Raw genomic sequence first — 24,688 nt, 5'->3', positions numbered from 1 at the left:
GTTAGAGAATGACCGGGAAGGTCAACCTACGAGGACTTAATTGGCATGTATATGAGCTCACAAGGACATGTGGTCACCTGAGTCTTCAGTTCTTGTTTGGTGTCTTCCAGAGTGGTGGTCAGGGAGCGGACATCATCCAAGGCTTTCATCAGCATGTCATTGGGCTGTACGTTCTGCATTAGGATCATGCTCTGCCGGGAAATGGCCTTCTTCTCTTTTAGGACCTGAAGAACAGAGTGGATACTACGTATCATACTCCTGGGTCTCTTCCATGGTTCATGGGTGGAAAGCCCCAAAAATATTGGGTTTGGAGGAACCAAGAAGATGAATGGACATTAATTGACAGATCTAGACAGAGCCGGGTGTCCGTCTTCATCCATCATGCTTATTAAAGTGTGATGGAAAGAAAAGGCCCAAATTCTTCGGTAGAAGAGTAAAGAAACATGACAGAAGACAGAAGATAGACAATCGAAGACAGTGTCCGCCATCTTGTTTATATTAGAGTCAACGGGAATGGAGACAGACTTAGCGGACTCCGTCTGCATCCATCACATCCATGAGCAGTGAGGGGCAGCCATGGTGGTCGTACGACTTTCCTTACACGGGAACCTTCACAGACTACCAGTGCCCCTTTTTTCGGAGAGTCCTACAGATCAGACCCCACCCATACGCTATGACTATATAAGATTTATCTAACACATCACTGTACCTTGCTTGCATAGCTTTCTGCCTCGAATCTTAAGTTCTGCTCCTCTTCTAGCTGGTCCAAGGTTTCGGCATATTCCCGGGTGACAGCAAGTGACACTGAACCAAAAAACAAAAAGTTGCTTACTAAGAGATGTTGTACTGGCGTGCTCCTGGTCAGGCGGTGGCCCTTCAATGGTCTCCATCAGTCCAGAAGTGTTTACTGGGCTGTGGCGCCCAAAGTGATGGAGAACACATTGTCCAATAGCGTCACTACGGCCGACACTATGGGGTAATAAGGACTTCTTATTGGGTCACTATGGGCGGAGCATCACTGTAAGCACAAAGGACCACCAAAATCGGAGTGTACAGGAAGGTACTGCAGTGTCATTGTGGAGGAGACTTACCTCTGTTCAGCTTTAAAAACTTATTTTGACTTTTTTCAAGTTTTGCCGATATCGCTTCTTTTTCCTGCCTCTCAATTTCAAGCTGAAAAGAAATAAAAAAATTACTTAAAGGGAGTGTGTCACCAGTACCAGCATATAACCCAGTCCTGCAGATAGATAGGTTACTGTCACCAGAACCAGCATATCCCCCCAGCCCTGCAGATAGATAGGTTACTGTCACCAGAACCAGCATATCACCCCAGCCCTGCAGATAGATAGGTTACTGTCACCAGACCCAGCGTATCACCCCAGCCCTGCAGATAGATAGGTTACTGTCACCAGAACCAGCATATCACCCCAGCCCTGCAGATAGATAGGTTACTGTCACCAGAACCAGCATATCCCCCCAGCCCTGCAGATAGATAGGTTACTGTCACCAGAACCAGCATATCACCCCAGCCCTGCAGATAGATAGGTTACTGTCACCAGAACCAGCATATCACCCCAGCCCTGCAGATAGATAGGTTACTGTCACCAGAACCAGCATATCACCCCAGCCCTGCAGATAGATAGGTTACTGTCACCAGAACCAGCATATCACCCCAGCCCTGCAGATAGATAGGTTACTGTCACCAGACCCAGGATATCACCCCAGCCCTGCAGATAGATAGGTTACTGTCACCAGACCCAGCGTATCACCCCAGCCCTGCAGATAGATAGGTTACTGTCACCAGACCCAGGATATCCCCCCAGCCCTGCAGATAGATAGGTTAGTGTCACCAGAACCAGTATATCACCCCAGCCCTGCAGATAGATAGGTTAGTGTCACCAGAACCAGCATATCACCCCAGCCCTGCAGATAGATAGGTTACTGTCACCAGACCCAGCATATCACCCCAGCCCTGCAGATAGATAGGTTACTGTCACCAGAACCAGCATATCACCCCAGCCCTGCAGATAGATAGGTTACTGTCACCAGACCCAGCATATCACCCCAGCCCTGCAGATAGATAGGTTACTGTCACCAGAACCAGTATATCACCCCAGCCCTGCAGATAGATAGGTTAGTGTCATCAGAACCAGTATATCACCCCAGCCCTGCAGATAGATAGGTTAGTGTCATCAGAACCAGTATATCACCCCAGCCCTGCAGATAGATAGGTTAGTGTCACCAGAACCAGTATATCACCCCAGCCCTGCAGATAGATAGGTTAGTATCACCAGAACCAGCATATCACCCCAGCCCTGCAGATAGATAGGTTACTGTCACCAGAACCAGCATATCACCCCAGCCCTGCAGATAGATAGGTTACTGTCACCAGAACCAGCATATCACCCCAGTCCTGCAGATAGATAGGTTACTGTCACCAGAACCAGCATATCACCCCAGCCCTGCAGATAGATAGGTTACTGTCACCAGAACCAGCATATCACCCCAGTCCTGTAGATAGATAGGTTACTGTCACCTGACCCAGCATATCACCCCAGCCCTGCAGATAGATAGGTTACTGTCACCAGAACCAGCATATCACCCCAGCCCTGCAGATAGATAGGTTACTGTCACCAGAACCAGCATATCACCCCAGCCCTGCAGATAGATAGGTTACTGTCCCCAGAACCAGCATATCGCCCCAGTCCTGCAGATAGATAGGTTACTGTCACCAGACCCAGCATATCACCCCAGCCCTGCAGATAGATAGGTTACTGTCACCAGAACCAGCATATCACCCCAGCCCTGCAGATAGATAGGTTACTGTCACCAGACCCAGCATATCACCCCAGCCCTGCAGATAGATAGGTTACTGTCACCAGAACCAGCATATCACCCCAGCCCTGCAGATAGATAGGTTACTGTCACCAGAACCAGTATATCACCCCAGCCCTGCAGATAGATAGGTTAGAATCAACAGTATCTATTCTTGCCATCATTTGCTGGCAGTTGTCAGAAAGTCATGGTGGCCATACCTCTTTCAGTGAGACCATGGGGCATGTAACATTTCATTTTGTGCCCAGAATTTGGTTGTTTATCTCTGATCACATTGTATATATAACATTATCTGCACTTACTTCTAGTGCTTTGTTGTCAATTCTGATTGTATTATGCAGAGTCTGAGGAAGGACCGATCGGCCAAAACGTTACATTATTTCTTCTGCAATGTATGGATTGTTTATTGCTTGTATCTGGGTTGGGACCCTACTGAGGTATCCTATAGATATTAAATCCTGAGTGCCGCATACATCCCCCTACACACAAGCATGATAGTCTCCGTGACTTGACTGACACATACCGCACTCAGGTCAATAAGAAATGAATAGAGAGCCACCTAGACGTACGGGTATTCTCCAGATGTTCCAAGAATCAGTGGGGTAACCCCTTATCTAGGAAGCCTCCCAGAAAGTGAGAGTTGGCAAGTATGGGTTTATGTTCCCGGATCTCCCATTCCCTGAAGCCGTTGTGTATAGAGCGGGCTCACTTTGGGTTTGAACAGAATTTATTTCTCTTACTTATATAGCGCCCACATATTGTCCTATATATCGTCACACTATCATATATAGGACTCACTATCTACATTCCCGATCACTTTACCTCCATTTGTAACCTTGTTGTCTGTGTTCTTAGCTCTTGCAGTTCAGACGCGATTTGTCCATTTTCTTCTGTTAATTTTTGGATTTTTTCCTTCAAATCTAGAAAGACAAAAAGACTTCTACTATTACCCTGTATATAACCGATGAGTAAAGGGGGCTGCAGGCCATAGACCATATCATAAAAGTCTGATCAGTGTCTGGCCCACCACTCGATTCTCCATCTGAAATGTGTCCATGGACCTCCACCGATCAGCCATAAAGACAAGACCCCTCATCGTTGCATTTTCTGTTTCCATAATTTTTGATTGTATATTTTTGATATAGGAGAACTTGTACAAGAATATAAAGCAATGTATTTAGCAAGAAAAAGAAAGCTATAAAACAAGAACAACAGGTCCGCCCGGTGTCTTTAGCCATATCAGCTTCATTCTACATTTTCCACATAACATCGTCTAAGGAGTGGCAAAGTTGGAAATCTTCCAGAGGTTTCAGGCGTTGTAGAACGGACAATATCTTTGGAGATTACAAGGCAAACACGTATACATTATAGATAGTAAGGGCGCTCACATCAACGTTGTTAATTGGTCCATTGTAGGTCCAGAAGATCAGATAAAACAATAAAATGGATCCATCTAGTGGCGGCCAACAATGGATTCCAAGGTAGCCCATTGGCTATTATGGAGTGTGTTGGAGTCCTCAATGGGACGGCGTTGCATTACCTACACTAGCTATTACAGTTTGCAGCACGGTTCACTGTATGCAAGTCTCATACAGTCTCATTACAGATGATCCACCAGTTTTGTAACATCAAACAAATGCCGAGGAATTGCTGTCAATGTATTGACCTGACATAAAAGCATCGGAGGCTTAGGGTCACCAAACTAGACCGTTATCAAAGGTTGGGCACCAGAAAGTCCAGGATGAAATTGACTCAAGACCGAGAGTGGACTAAGCCATTGAGTAGTCCAACAAAAACCAAATCTATGACATACAGACAGTGGGTTGTACCAGCTTCAGTGCACCCCTATATGGAACCATTGGGTCCTTCCACCATGAAGAGATTCAGGAAATGGAAAGGTCATAATCTGTCCTCATGTTCTTCACTATATCTTCCATATCTTTATTCCCCTCATGAGACTTCTGTCCATTATCCATCCTGTTCTCCTCGATCACCCCTCTTCTCATGGTGGCTACTAACTACTCCACTCCCATGTGGCTTCCTTACAGAGGACCTTTCACCAAAGTGACCTACTCCAACTTTTTGTAGCCTTGCTCCGCTGTACTGATTCTGGCACATCTGGAATTTTTTTCTCTAGCCCCACCATTCCTGAGCAATTATTTGTGTTAGTTTCAGCACAGTTAGGCTCTCTATTGTCAGGTGGGTGGTCCATGTTTCTCGCTTCCCGCTCAGGACCACCCACCTGAGGGTAGAGAGTTTAATTTGTATATTGAGTGCTGAAACTAACAGCATCAATTGGAATATTGGGGGCTAGAGAAATTTCCAAGGGTTCTAGAATGAGTGGATTGGGTCCTATTTAAGAATGCAAAGTGTTGTAGTGGAAGTGGTCAAACGTCCTCTTTAAGAGATTCGCTCCTCAGCTGATAGGCCCTACAGCAGCTTCTATGGCTTCCACCTTGTTCGGGTTCCTCCCCCTACTTTAAAGAGCCCCCTTGACCAGCAACCAGTAGATCATCTTTGTCTTACATTACATGACCTGATTTATCACGTGGCTGATCCTTTCCCAGGAGCCCAGTGACACCAGGGATCCATCGATCTCTAATTTCTCGCTCTTTACCTTTACTTAGTTCCTGGTCCTCATGAAGAGAATCTGTGTCCTCCTTGGCAATGTCTTGGTCATCTGTAACAATAGGTTGGACATCTTGTGGCTGCTCACAAGGCAACGGAGCAATAACTTGAGTGTCAGTCTCACTGTTGTCTTCCTGAACCTGAAACCCCAAAGAGAACTCATGGATACTTTTTGCAAGTATTTTTTTGCCATTTTGAGCATTATACTGTAAACATGACAACAAACATAGTGAGACGCATGAATATTAAGCAACAATTTGCAGAATTGATGACTTGGCCCATAAGGCGATATTCAGTATTAACCTCTACACTTGTGATAGAAAGATGCAGTAGAGATTTTGGAAACCGAGAGGGTCACTGGCCCAGTTGGAGGTCACCCCTTCCAGAGATTCCAGGATGTTGGCAAGTAGGACTTTGAGGGGCTACAAAACCTACATTCTCTTACACCCTATTAGGGAATTCTGAATTAATAGAGGGGGGTCCTCTGTTCAGGATCCTCAGCTCTTGGCGTGGTGTGACATTAGGACACTGCGGGTGTGGATTCTCTTTGTTCTGGTAGATTTGGTTATTTGACTATTTGTGTTGTAGTTCTGGTCGCTCACATTTTGGACGTCCTGTATCGCATGTTCTCCATCCTGGTGCTTGCTTGTCAGTTCGGTCTCATACTTGGCTTCCAGTTCTGTAAATTCGTCCAGAAGCTTCTGTGTTACTGTGAATAAAAAATGTCATTGGCCATAAAAAAAAATCTGCATATATAATATAATGAATATAATAATATTAGGGACTTAATCACATTATCTACAAATATATCGCAAATACTGAAAACCATAGTGAGAAAAATAGTTCTGCACGATGTCTCCTATCCGTGTGATACTACACCCCTGGTGCCTCCAATAAAGGAGACTCAATTGCCACTCATTGCATAAAAGAATGTATCATCCAAAACCAGCCGTCAACCCAATATCAGTGACTGAACCCAACCCTACAGTCCTGTAGACCGGAACAATATCCATTAGGCTGTAGCTGTAGTCTTCTTGGCCATTGTTCTCATGGTTATCCTAGACCCACCACTGCCAGAATAATATCCATTAGGCATTAATGGTAGTCTTATTAGCCAATGCCCCCAAGGTCACCCCAGACCCACCACTGTCAGAACAATATCCATTAGACTGTAGCAGTAGTCTTCTCGGCCATTGATCCCATGATCATACTAGGTCTACCACTGTTACGTCTTCTTGGCCAATGCCACCAAGGTGACCCCAGACCCACCACTGTCAGAACAATATCCATTAGACTATAGCAGTAGTCTTCTTGGCCATTGATGCCATGATCATACCAGGTCTACCACTGTTACGTCTTCTTGGCCAATGCCACCAAGGTGACCCCAGACCCACCACTGTCAGAACAATATCCATTAGACTATAGCAGTAGTCTTCTTGGCCATTGATGCCATGATCATACCAGGTCTACCACTGTTACGTCTTCTTGGCCAGTGCCCCCATGTTCACCCCTGGCCCACCACTGTCAGAACAATATCCATTAGACTGTAGCAGTAGTCTTCTCGGCCATTGATCCCATGATCATACCAGGTCTACCACTGTTACGTCTTCTTGGCCAATGCCCCATGGTCACCCCTGGACCACCACTGTCGGAACAATATCCATTAGGCATTCATGGTAGTCTTATTAGCCAATGCCCCCATGGTCATTCTAGACCCACCACTGTCAGAACAATAACCACTGTTATGTCTTCTTAGCCAATGCCCCCATGGTCAACCCACACCAACTGCTGTCCTCCAGATCTATGTAGAGTTATTGACCATCACTGGAAGTCCTAGGATTCGGAGTCCCTCGTTCTTATAAGCTCCTCAGAGGGAGATGCCGACCTCTACCTTCTAGTTATTGGGGACCATCCAGATCAGCAGCCAATGGTAAGTTCCAGGGGAACAATAGCCCACTCAGGTACCATATAGTACATGCCACATAACTTGCCATCATCAGCAGTATACTAGTCCTATTAATCAATGTCATTACAGAGATTGAGATATAATTATCCAAAAGAGACTCGACCATGGTAGTTCTCTAACACCTTGGCCAGATAGAAGCCGAATGAGCTTCACTTATGAGCAGATCCTCACATATTTATTTGTGCAAATCAAGATAGTTTCTGGAGTTTACAAAGTCACTTCTGGACACCAGCTCCACCAGTATCCATATTGAGATATCACTGTAAGGTTCTGGCCTACACCTACATAGAGCATATTCCTGGAGCTGTCTCTGGCTGTCTTCATCCTGAGAATGGAGAAAATACAGATTCAACTTCTAAAATTATGGAATAGAAGCGTATCATAGAATTTGTAGGGGATCAGTGTCAACAAAAAGATTTTATATTAGCAAATATCCAAATACTGATGATACTAGCGCTCCTTGGGTAACATTGCTACCACATTCAGGCAGTACTAGTCCTGCTCAAACCATTTCCCCTGTGTTCTGTTGTCACTGGTCCTCTCTGATAACCCTGCCCCCTCACCCTGATGTCACCGGCCCTCTCTGATAACCCTGCCCCCTCACAATGATGTCACCGGTCCTCTCTGATAACCCTGCCCCCTGACCCTGATGTCACCGGTCCTCTCTGATAACCCTGCCCCCTCACACTGATGTCACCGGTCCTCTCTGATAACCCTGCCCCCTGACCCTGATGTCACCGGTCCTCTCTGATAACCCTGCCCCCTGACCCTGATGTCACCGGTCCTCTCTGATAACCCTGCCCCCTCACACTGATGTCACCGGTCCTCTCTGATAACCCTGCCCCCTCACACTGATGTCACCGGTCCTCTCTGATAACCCTGCCCCCTGACCCTGATGTCACCGGTCCTCTCTGATAACCCTGCCCCCTCACACTGATGTCACCGGTCCTCTCTGATAACCCTGCCCCCTGACCCTGATGTCACCGGTCCTCTCTGATAACCCTGCCCCCTGACCCTGATGTCACCGGTCCTCTCTGATAACCCTGCCCCCTCACACTGATGTCACCGGTCCCCTCTGATAACCCTGCCCCCTCACACTGATGTCACCGGCCCTCTCTGATAACCCTGCCCCCTCACCCTGATGTCACCGGTCCTCTCTGATAACCCTGCCCCCTCACACTGATGTCACCGGCCCTCTCTGATAACCCTGCCCCCTCACCCTGATGTCACCGGCCCTCTCTGATAACCCTGCCCCCTCACTCTGATGTCACCGGTCCTCTCTGATAACCCTGCCCCCTCACCCTGTTGTCACTGGTCCTCTCTGATAACCCTGCCCCCTCACACTGATGTCACCGGCCCTCTCTGATAACCCTGCCCCCTCACCCTGATGTCACCGGTCCCCTCTGATAACCCTGCCCCCTCACACTGATGTCACCGGTCCTCTCTGATAACCCTGCCCCCTCACCCTGATGTCACTGGTCCTCTCTGATAACCCTGCCCCCTCACACTGATGTCACCGGCCCTCTCTGATAACCCTGCCCCCTCACTCTGATGTCACCGGTCCTCTCTGATAACCCTGCCCCCTCACCCTGTTGTCACTGGTCCTCTCTGATAACCCTGCCCCCTCACCCTGATGTCACCGGCCCTCTCTGATAACCCTGCCCCCTCACCCTGATGTCACTGGTCCTCTCTGATAACCCTGCCCCCTCACCCTGATGTCACTGGTCCTCTCTGATAACCCTGCCCCCTCACCCTGATGTCACTGGTCCTCTCTGATAACCCTGCCCCCTCACACTGATGTCACTGGCCCTCTCTGATAACCCTGCCCCCTCACCCTGATGTCACCGGTCCCCTCTGATAACCCTGCCCCCTCACCCTGATGTCACCGGTCCTCTCTGATAACCCTGCCCCCTCACACTGATGTCACCGGTCCTCTCTGATAACCCTGCCCCCTCACACTGATGTCACCGGTCCTCGCTGATAACCCTGCCCCCTCACCCTGATGTCACCGGTCCTCTCTGATAACCCTGCCCCCTCACCCTGATGTCACCGGTCCTCTCTGATAACCCTGCCCCCTCACACTGATGTCACCGGTCCTCTCTGATAACCCTGCCCCCTCACACTGATGTCACTGGTCCTCTCTGATAACCCTGCCCCCTCACCCTGATGTCACCGGTCCTCTCTGATAACCCTGCCCCCTGACCCTGATGTCACCGGTCCCCTCTGATAACCCTGCCCCCTCACACTGATGTCACCGGTCCTCGCTGATAACCCTGCCCCCTCACCCTGATGTCACCGGTCCTCTCTGATAACCCTGCCCCCTCACCCTGATGTCACTGGTCCTCTCTGATAACCCTGCCCCCTGACCCTGATGTCACCGGTCCTCTCTGATAACCCTGCCCCCTCACACTGATGTCACCGGTCCTCGCTGATAACCCTGCCCCTCACCCTGATGTCACTGGCCCTCTCTGATAACCCTGCCCCCTCACCCTGATGTCACCGGTCCTCTCTGATAACCCTGCCCCCTCACCCTGATGTCACCGGTCCTCTCTGATAACCCTGCCCCCTGACCCTGATGTCACCGGTCCTCTCTGATAACCCTGCCCCCTGACCCTGATGTCACCGGTCCTCTCTGATAACCCTGCCCCCTCACACTGATGTCACCGGTCCCCTCTGATAACCCTGCCCCCTCACACTGATGTCACCGGCCCTCTCTGATAACCCTGCCCCCTCACCCTGATGTCACCGGCCCTCTCTGATAACCCTGCCCCCTCACACTGATGTCACCGGCCCTCTCTGATAACCCTGCCCCCTCACCCTGATGTCACCGGCCCTCTCTGATAACCCTGCCCCCTCACTCTGATGTCACCGGTCCTCTCTGATAACCCTGCCCCCTCACCCTGTTGTCACTGGTCCTCTCTGATAACCCTGCCCCCTCACCCTGATGTCACCGGCCCTCTCTGATAACCCTGCCCCCTCACCCTGATGTCACTGGTCCTCTCTGATAACCCTGCCCCCTCACCCTGATGTCACTGGTCCTCTCTGATAACCCTGCCCCCTCACACTGATGTCACCGGCCCTCTCTGATAACCCTGCCCCCTCACCCTGATGTCACCGGTCCCCTCTGATAACCCTGCCCCCTCACACTGATGTCACCGGTCCTCTCTGATAACCCTGCCCCCTCACCCTGATGTCACTGGTCCTCTCTGATAACCCTGCCCCCTCACACTGATGTCACCGGCCCTCTCTGATAACCCTGCCCCCTCACTCTGATGTCACCGGTCCTCTCTGATAACCCTGCCCCCTCACCCTGTTGTCACTGGTCCTCTCTGATAACCCTGCCCCCTCACCCTGATGTCACCGGCCCTCTCTGATAACCCTGCCCCCTCACCCTGATGTCACTGGTCCTCTCTGATAACCCTGCCCCCTCACCCTGATGTCACCGGTCCCCTCTGATAACCCTGCCCCCTCACCCTGATGTCACCGGTCCTCTCTGATAACCCTGCCCCCTCACACTGATGTCACCGGTCCTCTCTGATAACCCTGCCCCCTCACACTGATGTCACTGGTCCTCTCTGATAACCCTGCCCCCTCACACTGATGTCACCGGTCCTCTCTGATAACCCTGCCCCCTGACCCTGATGTCACCGGTCCCCTCTGATAACCCTGCCCCCTCACACTGATGTCACCGGTCCTCGCTGATAACCCTGCCCCCTCACCCTGATGTCACCGGTCCTCTCTGATAACCCTGCCCCCTCACCCTGATGTCACCGGTCCTCTCTGATAACCCTGCCCCCTCACACTGATGTCACCGGTCCTCTCTGATAACCCTGCCCCCTCACACTGATGTCACTGGTCCTCTCTGATAACCCTGCCCCCTCACACTGATGTCACCGGTCCTCTCTGATAACCCTGCCCCCTGACCCTGATGTCACCGGTCCTCTCTGATAACCCTGCCCCCTCACCCTGATGTCACTGGTCCTCTCTGATAACCCTGCCCCCTGACCCTGATGTCACCGGTCCTCTCTGATAACCCTGCCCCCTGACCCTGATGTCACCGGTCCTCTCTGATAACCCTGCCCCCTGACCCTGATGTCACCGGTCCTCTCTGATAACCCTGCCCCCTGACCCTGATGTCACCGGTCCCCTCTGATAACCCTGCCCCCTCACCCTGATGTCACTGGTCCTCTCTGATAACCCTGCCCCCTCACCCTGATGTCACTGGTCCTCTCTGATAACCCTGCCCCCTCACACTGATGTCACCGGTCCTCGCTGATAACCCTGCCCCCTCACCCTGATGTCACCGGTCCTCTCTGATAACCCTGCCCCCTCACACTGATGTCACCGGTCCTCTCTGATAACCCTGCCCCTCACCCTGATGTCACTGGCCCTCTCTGATAACCCTGCCCCCTCACCCTGATGTCACCGGTCCTCTCTGATAACCCTGCCCCCTCACCCTGATGTCACCGGTCCTCTCTGATAACCCTGCCCCCTCACCCTGATGTCACCGGTCCTCTCTGATAACCCTGCCCCCTCACCCTGATGTCACCGGCCCTCTCTGATAACCCTGCCCCCTCACCCTGATGTCACCGGTCCTCTCTGATAACCCTGCCCCCTCACCCTGATGTCACCGGTCCTCTCTGATAACCCTGCCCCCTGACCCTGATGTCACCGGTCCTCCCTGATATCCCTGCCCCCTCACCCTGATGTCACCGGCCCTCTCTGATAACCCTGCCCCCTCACACTGATGTCACCGGTCCCCTCTGATAACCCTGCCCCCTCACCCTGATGTCACCGGTCCTCGCTGATAACCCTGCCCCCTCACCCTGATGTCACCGGCCCTCTCTGATAACCCTGCCCCCTCACCCTGATGTCACTGGTCCTCTCTGATAACCCTGCCCCCTCACACTGATGTCACCGGTCCTCGCTGATAACCCTGCCCCTCACCCTGATGTCACCGGCCCCTGTATATAAAACTCCCCTATACTGTGGTATAAATTACTTTTACAGATAACCCCACCTTCTCATCCTAATGTCACCACCCTCTCCAGGTAACCACACTACTTTATACCACAGTCATCAATTCGCCCTGATACCTCCCACTGATGTCACCAGTCCTCTTCAGATAATCCCACCTCCTCATACTGATGTCACCAGTTCTTTGTAGATAACCCCACCTCTAGATGACGAAACCTCCAAATAACTCCACCTCCTGATATGGATATCATTAGTTCTCCCTGCTATCTCCATCTCCTCAAACCAATGAGTAGCTCTGTCCAGAAAACTCAACTTCCTCATATTGAGGTCACCAAACCTTTCTACATAACCTCACCTCCTCCTAATGATATTACCAGCTCTCCCACATAACCCCGCCTCCTCATACTGATGTCACTACTTCTCTATAGATAACCCCGCCTCCTCATACTGATGTCACTATTTCTCTATAGATAACCCCGCCTCCTCATACTGATGTCACTATTTCTCTATAGATAACCCCACCTCCTCATACTGATGTCACTATTTCTCTATAGATAACCCCGCCTCCTCATACTGATGTCACTATTTCTCTATAGATAACCCCGCCTCCTCATACTGATGTCACTACTTCTCTATAGATAACCCCACCTCCTCATACTGATGTCACTACTTCTCTATAGATAACCCCACCTCCTCATACTGATGTCACTATTTCTCTATAGATAACCCCACCTCCTCACACTGATGTCACTATTTCTCTATAGATAACCCCACCTCCTCACACTGATGTCACTATTTCTCTATAGATAACCCCACCTCCTCATACTGATGTCACTACTTCTCTATAGATAACCCCACCTCCTCATACTGATGTCACTATTTCTCTATAGATAACCCCACCTCCTCACACTGATGTCACTATTTCTCTATAGATAACCCCACCTCCTCACACTGATGTCACTACTTCTCTATAGATAACCCCACCTCCTCATACTGATGTCACTACTTCTCTATAGATAACCCCACCTCCTCATACTGATGTCACTACTTCTCTATAGATAACCCCACCTCCTCATACTGATGTCACTACTTCTCTATAGATAACCCCACCTCCTCATACTGATGTCACTACTTCTCTATAGATAACCCCACCTCCTCATACTGATGTCACTACTTCTCTATAGATAACCCCACCTCCTCATACTGATGTCACTACTTCTCTATAGATAACCCCACCTCCTCATACTGATGTCACTACTTCTCTATAGATAACCCCACCTCCTCATACTGATGTCACTACTTCTCTATAGATAACCCCACCTCCTCATACTGATGTCACTACTTCTCTATAGATAACCCCACCTCCTCACACTGATGTCACTACTTCTCTATAGATAACCCCATTTCCTCATACTGATGTCACTACTTCTCTATAGATAACCCCACCTCCTCATACTGATGTCACTATTTCTCTATAGATAACCCCACCTCCTCATACTGATGTCACTATTTCTCTATAGATAACCCCACCTCCTCACACTGATGTCACTATTTCTCTATAGATAACCCCGCCTCTCCATAGGAGATGGATGACTGTAAATTTCGTAATGGTGGAGCCCTTGTATTTCAGGCGATTACCTCGCTGATGATGTCTGATTCAGAGCTGCTGGATAACTGGAGATCTGGAAGATAGAGAAAGAACAGACCAACAATTACCAGTTGGGTAGAGTAGACCATTACCCCACGCCTTCCTTCTACAGGTGCCTGAATGTAATGGGGCATCCCAAGGGTGACAGGTTCTCCGTGTAGACTTCTCTCACCCATTCTCATAATAAGTTGTCTATAGTCAACTCGACAGCCTAACCCCAAGTTCCAAATTGGTTGGAGAAACTAATGGAAAGAAGACATTTGTTCCAGCAATTTAGACAAAAGTGGTTGCTTATTACAATCTATGTCCAAGTGACTTTTTTTTCCCCAAAATTTTAATTTCAAAATGACATTTCTGCTGCTTGTGTGCCAATGACTTTTTCACTGCCTGAGGGACGCCATTTTTTCGTACAAATTTTCATTGAAATTTACTGATACTGTAACATCCCTGTAAATGTTAATTTAAAATTTATTGAAATCTTTCGGTCAGCTGCCTGAATTTATAGTTTCCATACAATAGTCCTTTGTCCAAATGATAATTTATAAAGTAATTGAATTCTCCTGGTCCCTGCCTGCACTATCAAGGTTGGGGGCTATGGTGGGGGCTCCTTTCAATCACTTTGTCCAAATATTAACTTGCCAAATAAATGTAAATTTAATTTAAATTCTCTTGGTCGTTTCCTGCACTGTCAGACCTGGGGGCTATATACCTCCTTTCGGTCGCTTTGTCTAATTGACAATTTGTCAAATAAATCCAACTTTAAATTAGATTCTCCTTGTGGATGCCTGGATACATAGTGGCGCTTGCTGTACACCTCCTTTCAGAGGCTTTATCCAGATGATAATTTTAAAGGAAACTCCTGTGCCATTTTATCTGCCAGTAATATCTACAGTGTTGGCCAAAAGTATTGGCACCCCTGCAATTCTGTCAGATAATACTCGTGTTCTTCCAGAAAATGATTGCAAGCACAAATTCTTTGGTATTATCTTCATTTAATTTCTCTTCAATGGAAAACCACAATAAGAATTGTGAAAAAGCCAAATTGGATATAATTCCACAGCAAACATAAAAAGGGGGTGGACAAAAGTATTGGCACTGTTTGAAAAATCATGCGATGCTTCTCAAATTTGTGTAATTAACAGCACCTGTTACTTACCTGAGGCACCTAACAGGTGGTGGCAATAACTAAATCACACTTGCAGCCAGTTGAAATGGATTAAAGTTGACTCCACCTCTGTCCTGTGTCCTTGTGTGACCACATTGAGCATGGAGAAAAGAAAGAAGACCAAAGAACTGTCTGAGGACTTGAGAAGCAAAATTGTGAGGAAGCATGAGCAATCTCCAGGCTACAAGTCCATCTCCAAAGACCTGGAGAAGGCCCCTTCACATCTCAGGGGGGACGCAGTTTGCCAAAGAAGAAGGGTCTAAGATTCCAGCAGAGCCTTGTAAGAAACTCATTGCTGGTTAGCGGAAGCGGTTGTGCGCAGTTATTGTGTCTAAAGGTTGTGCTACCAAGTATTAGGCTGAGGGCGCCAATACTTCTGCCCAGCCCATTTTTGGAAGTTTGTGTAAAATGATCAATGATGTGACTTTTTTTTCATTCTCTTTTGTGTTTTTTCATTGCAAGCAAAATAAATGAAGATATTACCAAAGAGTTTGTGCTTGTAATCATTATCTGGGGACACCGAGGATTATCTGACAGAATTGCAGGGGGCCAATACTTTTGGCCAATGCTGTAAGGCTGTAAGCTGTAGCGGAAATAAAAGATGAGAATTCGCCCTCTTTGTCCAAGTCACAATTTCTCAAGTCAATTTCACTCCTCCTGGTGGCTGCTGATATGCCAACTCCTTTCAGTCCCTTTGTCCATGTGACAATGTATCAAACACATTTCATTTCAATAGAGTTTACATGATGGAACAGTATTTGTATCTACAGTACAAATCTGTGTGTAAGTATTTGCCCCGATATTTGCTACCATCCATCTCCCCATACTCCTAGAGCCATGTTGCTGTGCCCTATGTCTGTGACTTTGGAAGGTGTGACATACAATTCTTCCGATTCAAAGCCAAATGTAACTTTTTATCCAAATCAGTCAAATTGGAAATGACACAGCTTCTCCAAGCAGAACCAGCACTTTGTATATTGCCTCCTCCTTGTTTTCCTTCCTCGCACACCGCCACCAGATTTTTTCCAGCCCCCTCCCCTCCTTGTAATATGTACACTGGCAGAGAACGTTATCTTCACTCTTTCAATGGCTTTTGTTATGTTCTCCGATAAGGTGCAGCAGAAGAAAGTTATCAGTGTCAAGTTAGACTTTGCTACTTCTGTACACCTAAATAGTTATACATACTGTGTGCTGATATACCCCGTACTGCAGACAGTATATAGAGGTGTACATACATTATACGTGTCACGGAGCAAAGGTATACGTCTTCCTCCGGATGGTCTTTTGAATCAACAGGGACGCAAGAGGTCGGGAGACAACAGCAATTTATTGTAATCCACAAAGTTAGTAGCCGGCGGCGGTCACATCAACCGTAATAACAATAAGTCCACAGAAGTCACAATCCAATGATAGCTTTGGTTCCTTGGTCCTGTAACTAAATTCTGGCTCTCTGCAGAGCTGTGCACAGGCCGGCTAACACATACTAACTGCTAGCTATATCTATATACTAAACTGTTACTTCCTATACCTGGGGGTGGGAAGGGCTGAGTCACAGATCCTTCCCCCCTCACCTATACCAAGGAGAGCAGACTCCCTGTCTACTATGAACAATGCACAGTCCAACATCTTCTTGGAGACACTGATCAGATTATCTCCACCCATTGTCCTCACTAGTTAGAGGTATTTGCATACAATGTGCTAACACACTAGACCCTAATCAGCCAACTACACATTGATGTATATAACAGGTTAGAGAATACATTCCACACCAAATATATATTACACATTGCCTATAGTATAGACTCTAACCATCCCGTGACAACCCCTCCCCCTCTCAAAACATGTGCATGACACAATTGGCCTACACAGGTATATTGGGGAATGCACATCAGTCTCTATAGCTCATATGTCCTCCTGCCGGGATAACCCATCTGCGTTCTGGTGTTGGTTCCCTCGGCGGTACTGAATGGTAAAGTTGTAGAGTTGAAGGGCTGGCATCTGGCAGAAAATCCGGTGGATCCATGTTGGCTTCTCCCTGAGCTTGGCTTCGGGTCACTGCTCCCACAAAGTGGCACTGTAGATTTCCAACATCGTTGCCTAACAGAACATCGGCCGGCAGCCCGCTCATCACACCAATTGTGCATCGTTTTGGTCCATAACCATAGTCGAGTTCCACGGTAGCTTTAGGAATACGTTTCCGAGTACCTCCTGCCAACTCGATAGAAAGGCCAGGGCCCTCCTCTAGGGCCTCGGGTCGCACAACTCGGGGGTCCGCTACCGTTAGGAAAGCTCCCGAGTCCCGGAATCCAACAACTGTTCGGCCATCCAGTAGGACCTCCTGCAAGTGCTTCCTCTGAAGGTTTGCGGGATGTGTGGCGGAAGGCTGAATCCCATAGACCCCTGGAGGTGGAACAGATGGGTCATTCATGGAGTCATCTGGAAATGGGGCCAAACTTTCTGTCCTAGGGGTGGTTCCCAGGTAGTGAATAGGCCGGGATGCCACGGTGGCCCGTGCCCCCATGTTAGCAGGGCAACTAGCTTGCAAATGTCCAGGCCGCCCGCAACCAAAACATCTGCGCTCTAGCATTCTTCCAGTGGGTCGTTGTCTAGGGACAGGGTTGTTCATAGCTGGAGGCCGATGGGCTGGGGCAGGGGTAGAGGGGGAATTGTAATCCTGAGGCCGGACACGAAAGGTGGGTGGCTGGCTGAAGGGTGTCTGGCGGACTGTGGTAGTTTTCCGCTCCTCTGCAAACAACCTCTTCCACTGCGGCTTGATGGTCAGGCCCTCATCTGCAAGGGAAGCAGCTTGCTCCACTGTGGCTGGGTTCCGTTCCAGCACCCACTCACGGATCTCAGCGGGGCACTGGGAAAAGAACTGTTCCTTAAGTATGACTTGGAGGATCTTATCGACTGTGACAGCCTCCTCTCCTTCTAGCCAGCGCTTGCATGCTTGCTTCAACTTGTGGGCGAACATGTGGAAGGAGCTTCCCCCATTGTAAGACAAAGAGCGGAACTGAACTCGGTAGGTCTCTGGAGTGACTGTATAATACTTCTGCACCGCTCTTTTAATGGCCTCATAGTCCCGCTGATCACTAGGGTCCATGGCTCTGAGAGCTTCCGCAGCCCCATCTCGTAGGTGCCCCACCAGATACCGGACCCAATCCTTCTCTGGGACTTCCATCAGGCGGCACTGGTGTTCGAAGTCCTGAAAATATCCATCAACATCCCCAGCCGCTTCATCAAAGGTCTTGAAGTGTTTATGGGAGACATATGGTGGTTCTCTCACTGTTGGGCTGGGGGTCGACGTTTGATTATAATTCCTCATAGTTATCTCAGCCATTCGCATTTCATGCGCCATTCTTTCCTTTTCATGCGCCATTCTCTGTTCCTCCTTCTCCGTTTCCTGAGCCCTCTGTAACGCTCTACTCCTTTGCTCTGCAGTTGCTCCTAGCCCCAGCACTGCCAATTCCTCCTCATACAAAACAACCCATCTGCTCTTTTGGGTCTGTACCTGCCACTCCTGTATCTCTACTGTCTCCTGGGGGCAGCCCTCCTCATGGTCGCTTTGCAGGGTCATCTCCTCCAGTGCCTCGATCAGTTGCTCTTTCGTTCTTCCCTGGTAACTCAGGTTTAGTTCCCGGGCTCTTACTTGTAGACTTGCCATAGTCCAGTTCCTGTATTCTGAGGTTGTGGCTCCATTAATCGCTGGGCTGCTGTAGTCCATCTCGCTGTCCGCTGTTGATCCCACCGCTGCCAACCAGTTGTCACGGAGCAAAGGTATACGTCTTCCTCCGGATGGTCTTTTGAATCAACAGGGACGCAAGAGGTCGGGAGACAACAGCAATTTATTGTAATCCACAAAGTTAGTAGCCGGTGGCGGTCACATCAACCGTAATAACAATAAGTCCACAGAAGTCACAATCCAATGATAGCTTTGGTTCCTTGGTCCTGTAACTAAATTCTGGCTCTCTGCAGAGCTGTGCACAGGCCGGCTAACACATACTAACTGCTAGCTATATCTATATACTAAACTGTTACTTCCTATACCTGGGGGTGGGAAGGGCTGAGTCACAGATCCTTCCCCCCTCACCTATACCAAGGAGAGCAGACTCCCTGTCTACTATGAACAATGCACAGTCCAACATCTTCTTGGAGACACTGATCAGATTATCTCCACCCATTGTCCTCACTAGTTAGAGGTATTTGCATACAATGTGCTAACACACTAGACCCTAATCAGCCAACTACACATTGATGTATATAACAGGTTAGAGAATACATTCCACACCAAATATATATTACACATTGCCTATAGTATAGACTCTAACCATCCCGTGACAATACGTATATATGTTATACACATGTTACTATACACAGCTGTACATACATTATACATATATCACTATATACCCCATTATATATGCTATATACTTTGTTATTAAACATCTTATTGTACGTAGCTGTGCATATATCACTACACATACCCTACTATATTTATATTATTATATACATTGTTATTACACACACGCTACTATACACAGCTGTACATACATTATACATATATCACTATATATATATATATATATATATATATATATATATATATATATATATACTTTGCTATTATACATCTTATTGTACATAGCTGTGCATATATCACTACACATACCCTACTGTATATATATTATTATATACATTGTTATTACACACACGCTACTATACACAGCTGGATTCCCCACTGTGTATATTCTTATATATGTTGTATACATTCAGTTAATAGTATATGTTGTATACATTGTTACTATTATGCACATACTACTATTCACCTTAGTATATATAGTTGTATATTGTTATGCAAATATTAGTTATACAGATATTACTATATGTTACTTATCCTACACATATATAGTATTCCTATACAGGTATACAGCTCCCCATCTGGTGACTGTGTAACCTTTACCTCCCCAGTGAGGACATCTCAGAGGTTTCCCCCAGGACGGTGTCCTCACCTGTGAGCTGGAGAAGCTCCTCTTCTATACAGGAGACATGAATGTCAGTGTCCTGCTCCACCTCGGCCTCCGCCATCTTCTCTTTACAGGAACATAATCCACAGAGAGGAAGGAACTGAGCTTTACTTTATGATTGCAATATTAGGGAATTGAAACTTCACTCCCATATCCTCCATGTGGCGACCCTTGTCACTTCTCCTAATGTAGACACAGCTGCAGGAAGGACAGCGAGGACGAGGAGATCTGACTCCTTCTAGAAGCTCTTTATGACCCGGGCCTGGCTCACGTCTGCTGGCCTCGTAATATGTAATGTATGATAAGATTGTGCAGGATCACACCTCTCATTTATATCACTTTCAGGTCATTTCCTTCACATATCTCACTTAGACTACAAGGCTACGGAGAAGTATTGTCCTCTCCAGATGTTCCTATTAGTCCATATTTCACTGGTCATACAATATAATATTGGACACGTGAGTATCCGACTAGTTATGGAGCTTCTTACAACTTCATATCAGTCATCTCTGGGGTAGTGGGTTTTGACCCACTGGGTGGTTTTCCTGTATGACCAGGTTCCTGAGGTCACCTTCAGAACATCACTATTGGGTTCATATCTTCTAGTGTTTTCCTTTTACTTCTCTAGATGAAGACCTACTCCCGTGTGTAAAGATCTATGGACAGGTGGACTTTGTTCTCCACTGATGAGTCCATGGGTCCTTCAACAATGGTGAGGCAGCAAGTCTGAGCTTCTCCTCATGTCCACATCTCTCACCTCATCATCATGTCCTTGGAATAGGTCATCCATATCACATTGGTGGGAGATCGATTGCCAGAAGCTCACCCATCGGTGCAACTGAAGGTCCCGTAGAAAAGCACTATACATACAACTTATCGGGTGTTTCTGGAGAAGAACAATCATTCTGACCCATTGGGTGGTTTTCCTAGATGACCAACGTACAGGTTCAGCCTTGGAACTTCACTATTGGATTCATATCTTCTTGTGTTTTTCTTTTATTTCTCTAGCTGAAGATCTGCTCCTGTGTGATTCTGCCGTTAAGTATGGACAGGTGGACTTTGTCCTCTACTGATGAATCCATGGGTCCTTCAACAATGGTGAGGCACCAGGTCTGAGCTTCTCCTCATGTCCACATCTCTCACCTCATCATCATGTCCTTGAAATTATTATCAGATCAATTGCCAGAACCTCAACCACCAATCAGCCATTTGAAGAGCCCGTGGATTAGCACCAAACATACAACTTCTTATCATTGCTTTCTGGAGACGTGTGATAGTTCTGACCCATTGGGTGGTTTTCTTATATGACCAGTGTACAGGTTCACCCTCGGAACTTCACTATTGGGTTCGTATCTGCTAGTGTAAGATTTTCCTTTTATTCCTCTAGATGAAGAACTACTCTTGTGTGTTTCAGCCTTTACTTCTGGACAGGTGGACTTTGTCCTCTGCTGATGAATCCAGGGGTCCTTCAACAATGGTCAAACATCAGGTCCGAGCTACTACTTATGTCCACACCGCACACCTCACCACAACGTCTTTGGGATAGGTCACCAATATTAGATTGGTGGAAGTTTGAGTCCTTGAACCCCACTGATCAGCCAATTGAAGGGTCCCTGGAACAGCACCATACATACAACTTCATACGAGTTGTATCTGGAGAAGTGCGATCATTCTGACCCATTGGGTGATTTTCTTTATAGGGTCACCCTCAGAGCATGACCATTGGATGCATAGCCAATCTGAAATGTTCTTTTTATTTCTTTAGATGAAAACCTACTCTTGTGTTTCTCAGGCTCTACTCACAGACTGGTGGACATTGTCCAACACTGATGAATCCATAGGTCCTTCAGCAGGTCCTGAGGCATCTGAGCTTCCCCTTGCCACACATTGCATATTAGCTAGAGTTTTTCCATTTGGATTGGCCGATGAACAATCCACATCATACACATATAAACAAATCTCACGTACAAGCTGCAGAATTTAACGTGAAGAGCAAAGTTTAGAATCTGCAGCCACATAGATTGATTTATTTTGCAAATTTTCACTGCGTTTTTAGTGTATCTTATCAGTGTAAAGAGAGAAATCTGGAGGAAATTCCCATGTATGTTATTCATTTAGAATTTGCTGCAAATTTGGGTAAAATATTTTTCTGATTGCAGGCAGCCCTGTAGGATGGGTCATCAGTTTCAGATAGTGGGAGTTTGACTTAGGATAGGGCACCACTATTAGATTGGTTGGAGTCCAACTTCTGAAACTCGGGCGATCGGTCAATAGAAGGGCTGGTAGCCTTCCATAAGCACTTCTTGCTCTTCTTCCTGCTGATCGGGGGGTTCCGGTAGCCGGACTCCCACCAATCTGATATAGATGACCTATGGTAAATGTTGAACTTGGGTCACAGAACTTGGCCACCACCATTCCTAATGCAGTTGCCTTCATATGCAGCATTGGACCATTCCGGCCCTCGAGAACACCACGATGGGCTCCGACCTCTGCACCGACTATGGATACATTTATGTAGTTCTCCAGAAAGCTCTGAACGATTTGTTATCTCTATTTTCCGTTTTTGTTAGCTGCTTTTTATGACTTTTGAGTGTATTTTTAATGATTTTACTGTTTGTTTTATTACCCTTGGACACATTTCCTCCTTTTTGGCTATAATATATTGCGGTAGATTGCGGGCTGTCTGCGGGATAGGGTTATAGGTGATAATCCATTGAAGATGACAGCTATATAATAATAGGCGAAGGTCATGAAGGCACTGTTGTAGTAACGCCAGCAGATAACAGAGTTGTCATGTGGTTTTTATGATATCAACAAAAACATGAACATTGTATCATGGGAAAACATTTACTATGGGGCGGTCATAAAAGCTCACAGTACAGTACTGGGCAAACTGGGAAAGCTGCAAACTGGGAAAGCAACTAAACTGCTGTGGCCCTATGCATTGAAATCAATGGGAGCTGCTCAAGTCTTTTTTTCAAGCGATATGCTCATTCCTCGCTATTCGACCTGAAGACATTCCCTCCGCGGGACTAGGCCCATTCATTGGGCCTAATCCGGAGCCGAGTGTGTGACTGGATGCCGGTGCAGTGTGCACTACCTGGTTTTTGGTCCGGGACCTGAGCTGGCCTCCGCCTCAGGTTCCGAACCCAAAAACCCCGTATGAACTTACCCTCAGAGGTTTGAGATGTCAAGCCAAGCAGGGTTGTACTTCAGCATCCAGTCAAGGGCTGAGGTTGGGTGTATTAACCTGACACTTACCATGCTGAAGTGCCTGTGATTACATTAATTTTCTAGACTCTTTGTTCTCTGTTTTCTGGATAACTCCTGGACTTCTGATTTTGTCTTGCTTTTCTGACTACCCCCTCTGTTGTTGGCTTCATCTGTGACCTCTTGGACTTAACCATGGTCTGGACTTCTGCTCTTCACTTTGTCTATTCCCACATTCTGTTAGCCTTTGACCCCGGCTTGTGTATTACTCTCTCGCCTGCAATAAGGTTTCTGGTCCAGCTCTTGGCCAGCAAGTGCACCTGTTATCTGGAAACTTGTTCTGGGGATCAAACCTGGTTCCTGAACCGCAAAATCAGTGTAGTCGGGGTATCCTTAGACCTATTGACTGGCTATCGGCTGCACATTTGGAAAGTGGTTAAATAGCAATTGCCTATAAGGAGTTGCTTGTTCTGCAATTTTATTACATCCCTTCTCAGCTGGAATCTCCAGTTCTCTCAGAAACAATGTTTACTGGGCAAACAGCATCTAACCAACCAACTGCAAGTCAGCAAGGCACTAGATGTCTCCTCCAATAATAACTCATGTTCTAATAATGGAATAGGTTCTGTTCTTGTCTTGGTGGATACTAATGTCGTGTTTATACCGTATATCTGATCCTATAAATAACTTCTCAAGGTGTAATAGAAGCAAAAGAAGAAATGAGAGATGAGCTAAGAGGAAAGTGCGACCAAGAGGAATACAGAAAATAGACCTGAGAAAATCAAGAACAGAAAGCTTGTGGCCAACATGAGGTGTGCAAGATACCAAGATCTCCAGGGCCCCAGTGCAAAATCTGCAAGAGTGCCACCTAGCTACCATGTATGTATTTGTAATGGTGGTCTTTGCATCCTTCAATAGTTGTCCCTCCACTGAATTTTTTTCTCTAGCCCCCCCTGAGCAATCACTGTTAGTTTCATCACCCAATATGCAAAATTAGGCTCCCTACTGTCATGTGGGAGGTCCTGGGCTGGAATATATCATCTCAAATCGCCTAAATAGTATATTGGGTGATGAAACTAACAGCACCGATTGCTCAGGAATGGTGGGGGCTAAATAAAAAATTTCAGGAATAAAGGAGAGAGAACATTAAAATCCAAATTCCTCAATCGCTCTTTTCTTTGACATGTAGTCATGGGGGTGGGGTCATAAGACCTCCATATACATGAAAATGCTGG

The 24,688-nt window shown here is 47.4% G+C and overlaps 1 protein-coding gene across 1 annotated transcript in view; it reads right to left on the bottom strand.

Moving 5' to 3' along the window:
• The window catches only part of LOC142196624 (shootin-1-like), a 38,588-nt gene extending 18,079 nt beyond the window's left edge, over window positions 1–20,509 (bottom strand). Inside the window, exons 1-9 of the mRNA XM_075266605.1 lie at window positions 20,229–20,509; window positions 14,045–14,088; window positions 7,715–7,754; window positions 6,066–6,172; window positions 5,453–5,603; window positions 3,658–3,755; window positions 1,092–1,173; window positions 710–804; window positions 78–224 (exon numbers count right to left, since the gene is read on the bottom strand). Of these exons, the coding sequence (XP_075122706.1) occupies window positions 78–224; window positions 710–804; window positions 1,092–1,173; window positions 3,658–3,755; window positions 5,453–5,603; window positions 6,066–6,172; window positions 7,715–7,754; window positions 14,045–14,088; window positions 20,229–20,304 (840 nt within the window). The 5' untranslated portion in view covers window positions 20,305–20,509. The remainder of the gene's footprint in view (window positions 1–77; window positions 225–709; window positions 805–1,091; window positions 1,174–3,657; window positions 3,756–5,452; window positions 5,604–6,065; window positions 6,173–7,714; window positions 7,755–14,044; window positions 14,089–20,228) is intronic.
• Window positions 20,510–24,688: the final 4,179 nt, after the last annotated feature.

Source organism: Leptodactylus fuscus, chromosome 1 (genome assembly GCF_031893055.1).
Source record: "Leptodactylus fuscus isolate aLepFus1 chromosome 1, aLepFus1.hap2, whole genome shotgun sequence".
NCBI lineage: Eukaryota > Metazoa > Chordata > Amphibia > Anura > Leptodactylidae > Leptodactylus > Leptodactylus fuscus.
This window is presented reverse-complemented; position numbering and strand designations above follow the sequence as displayed.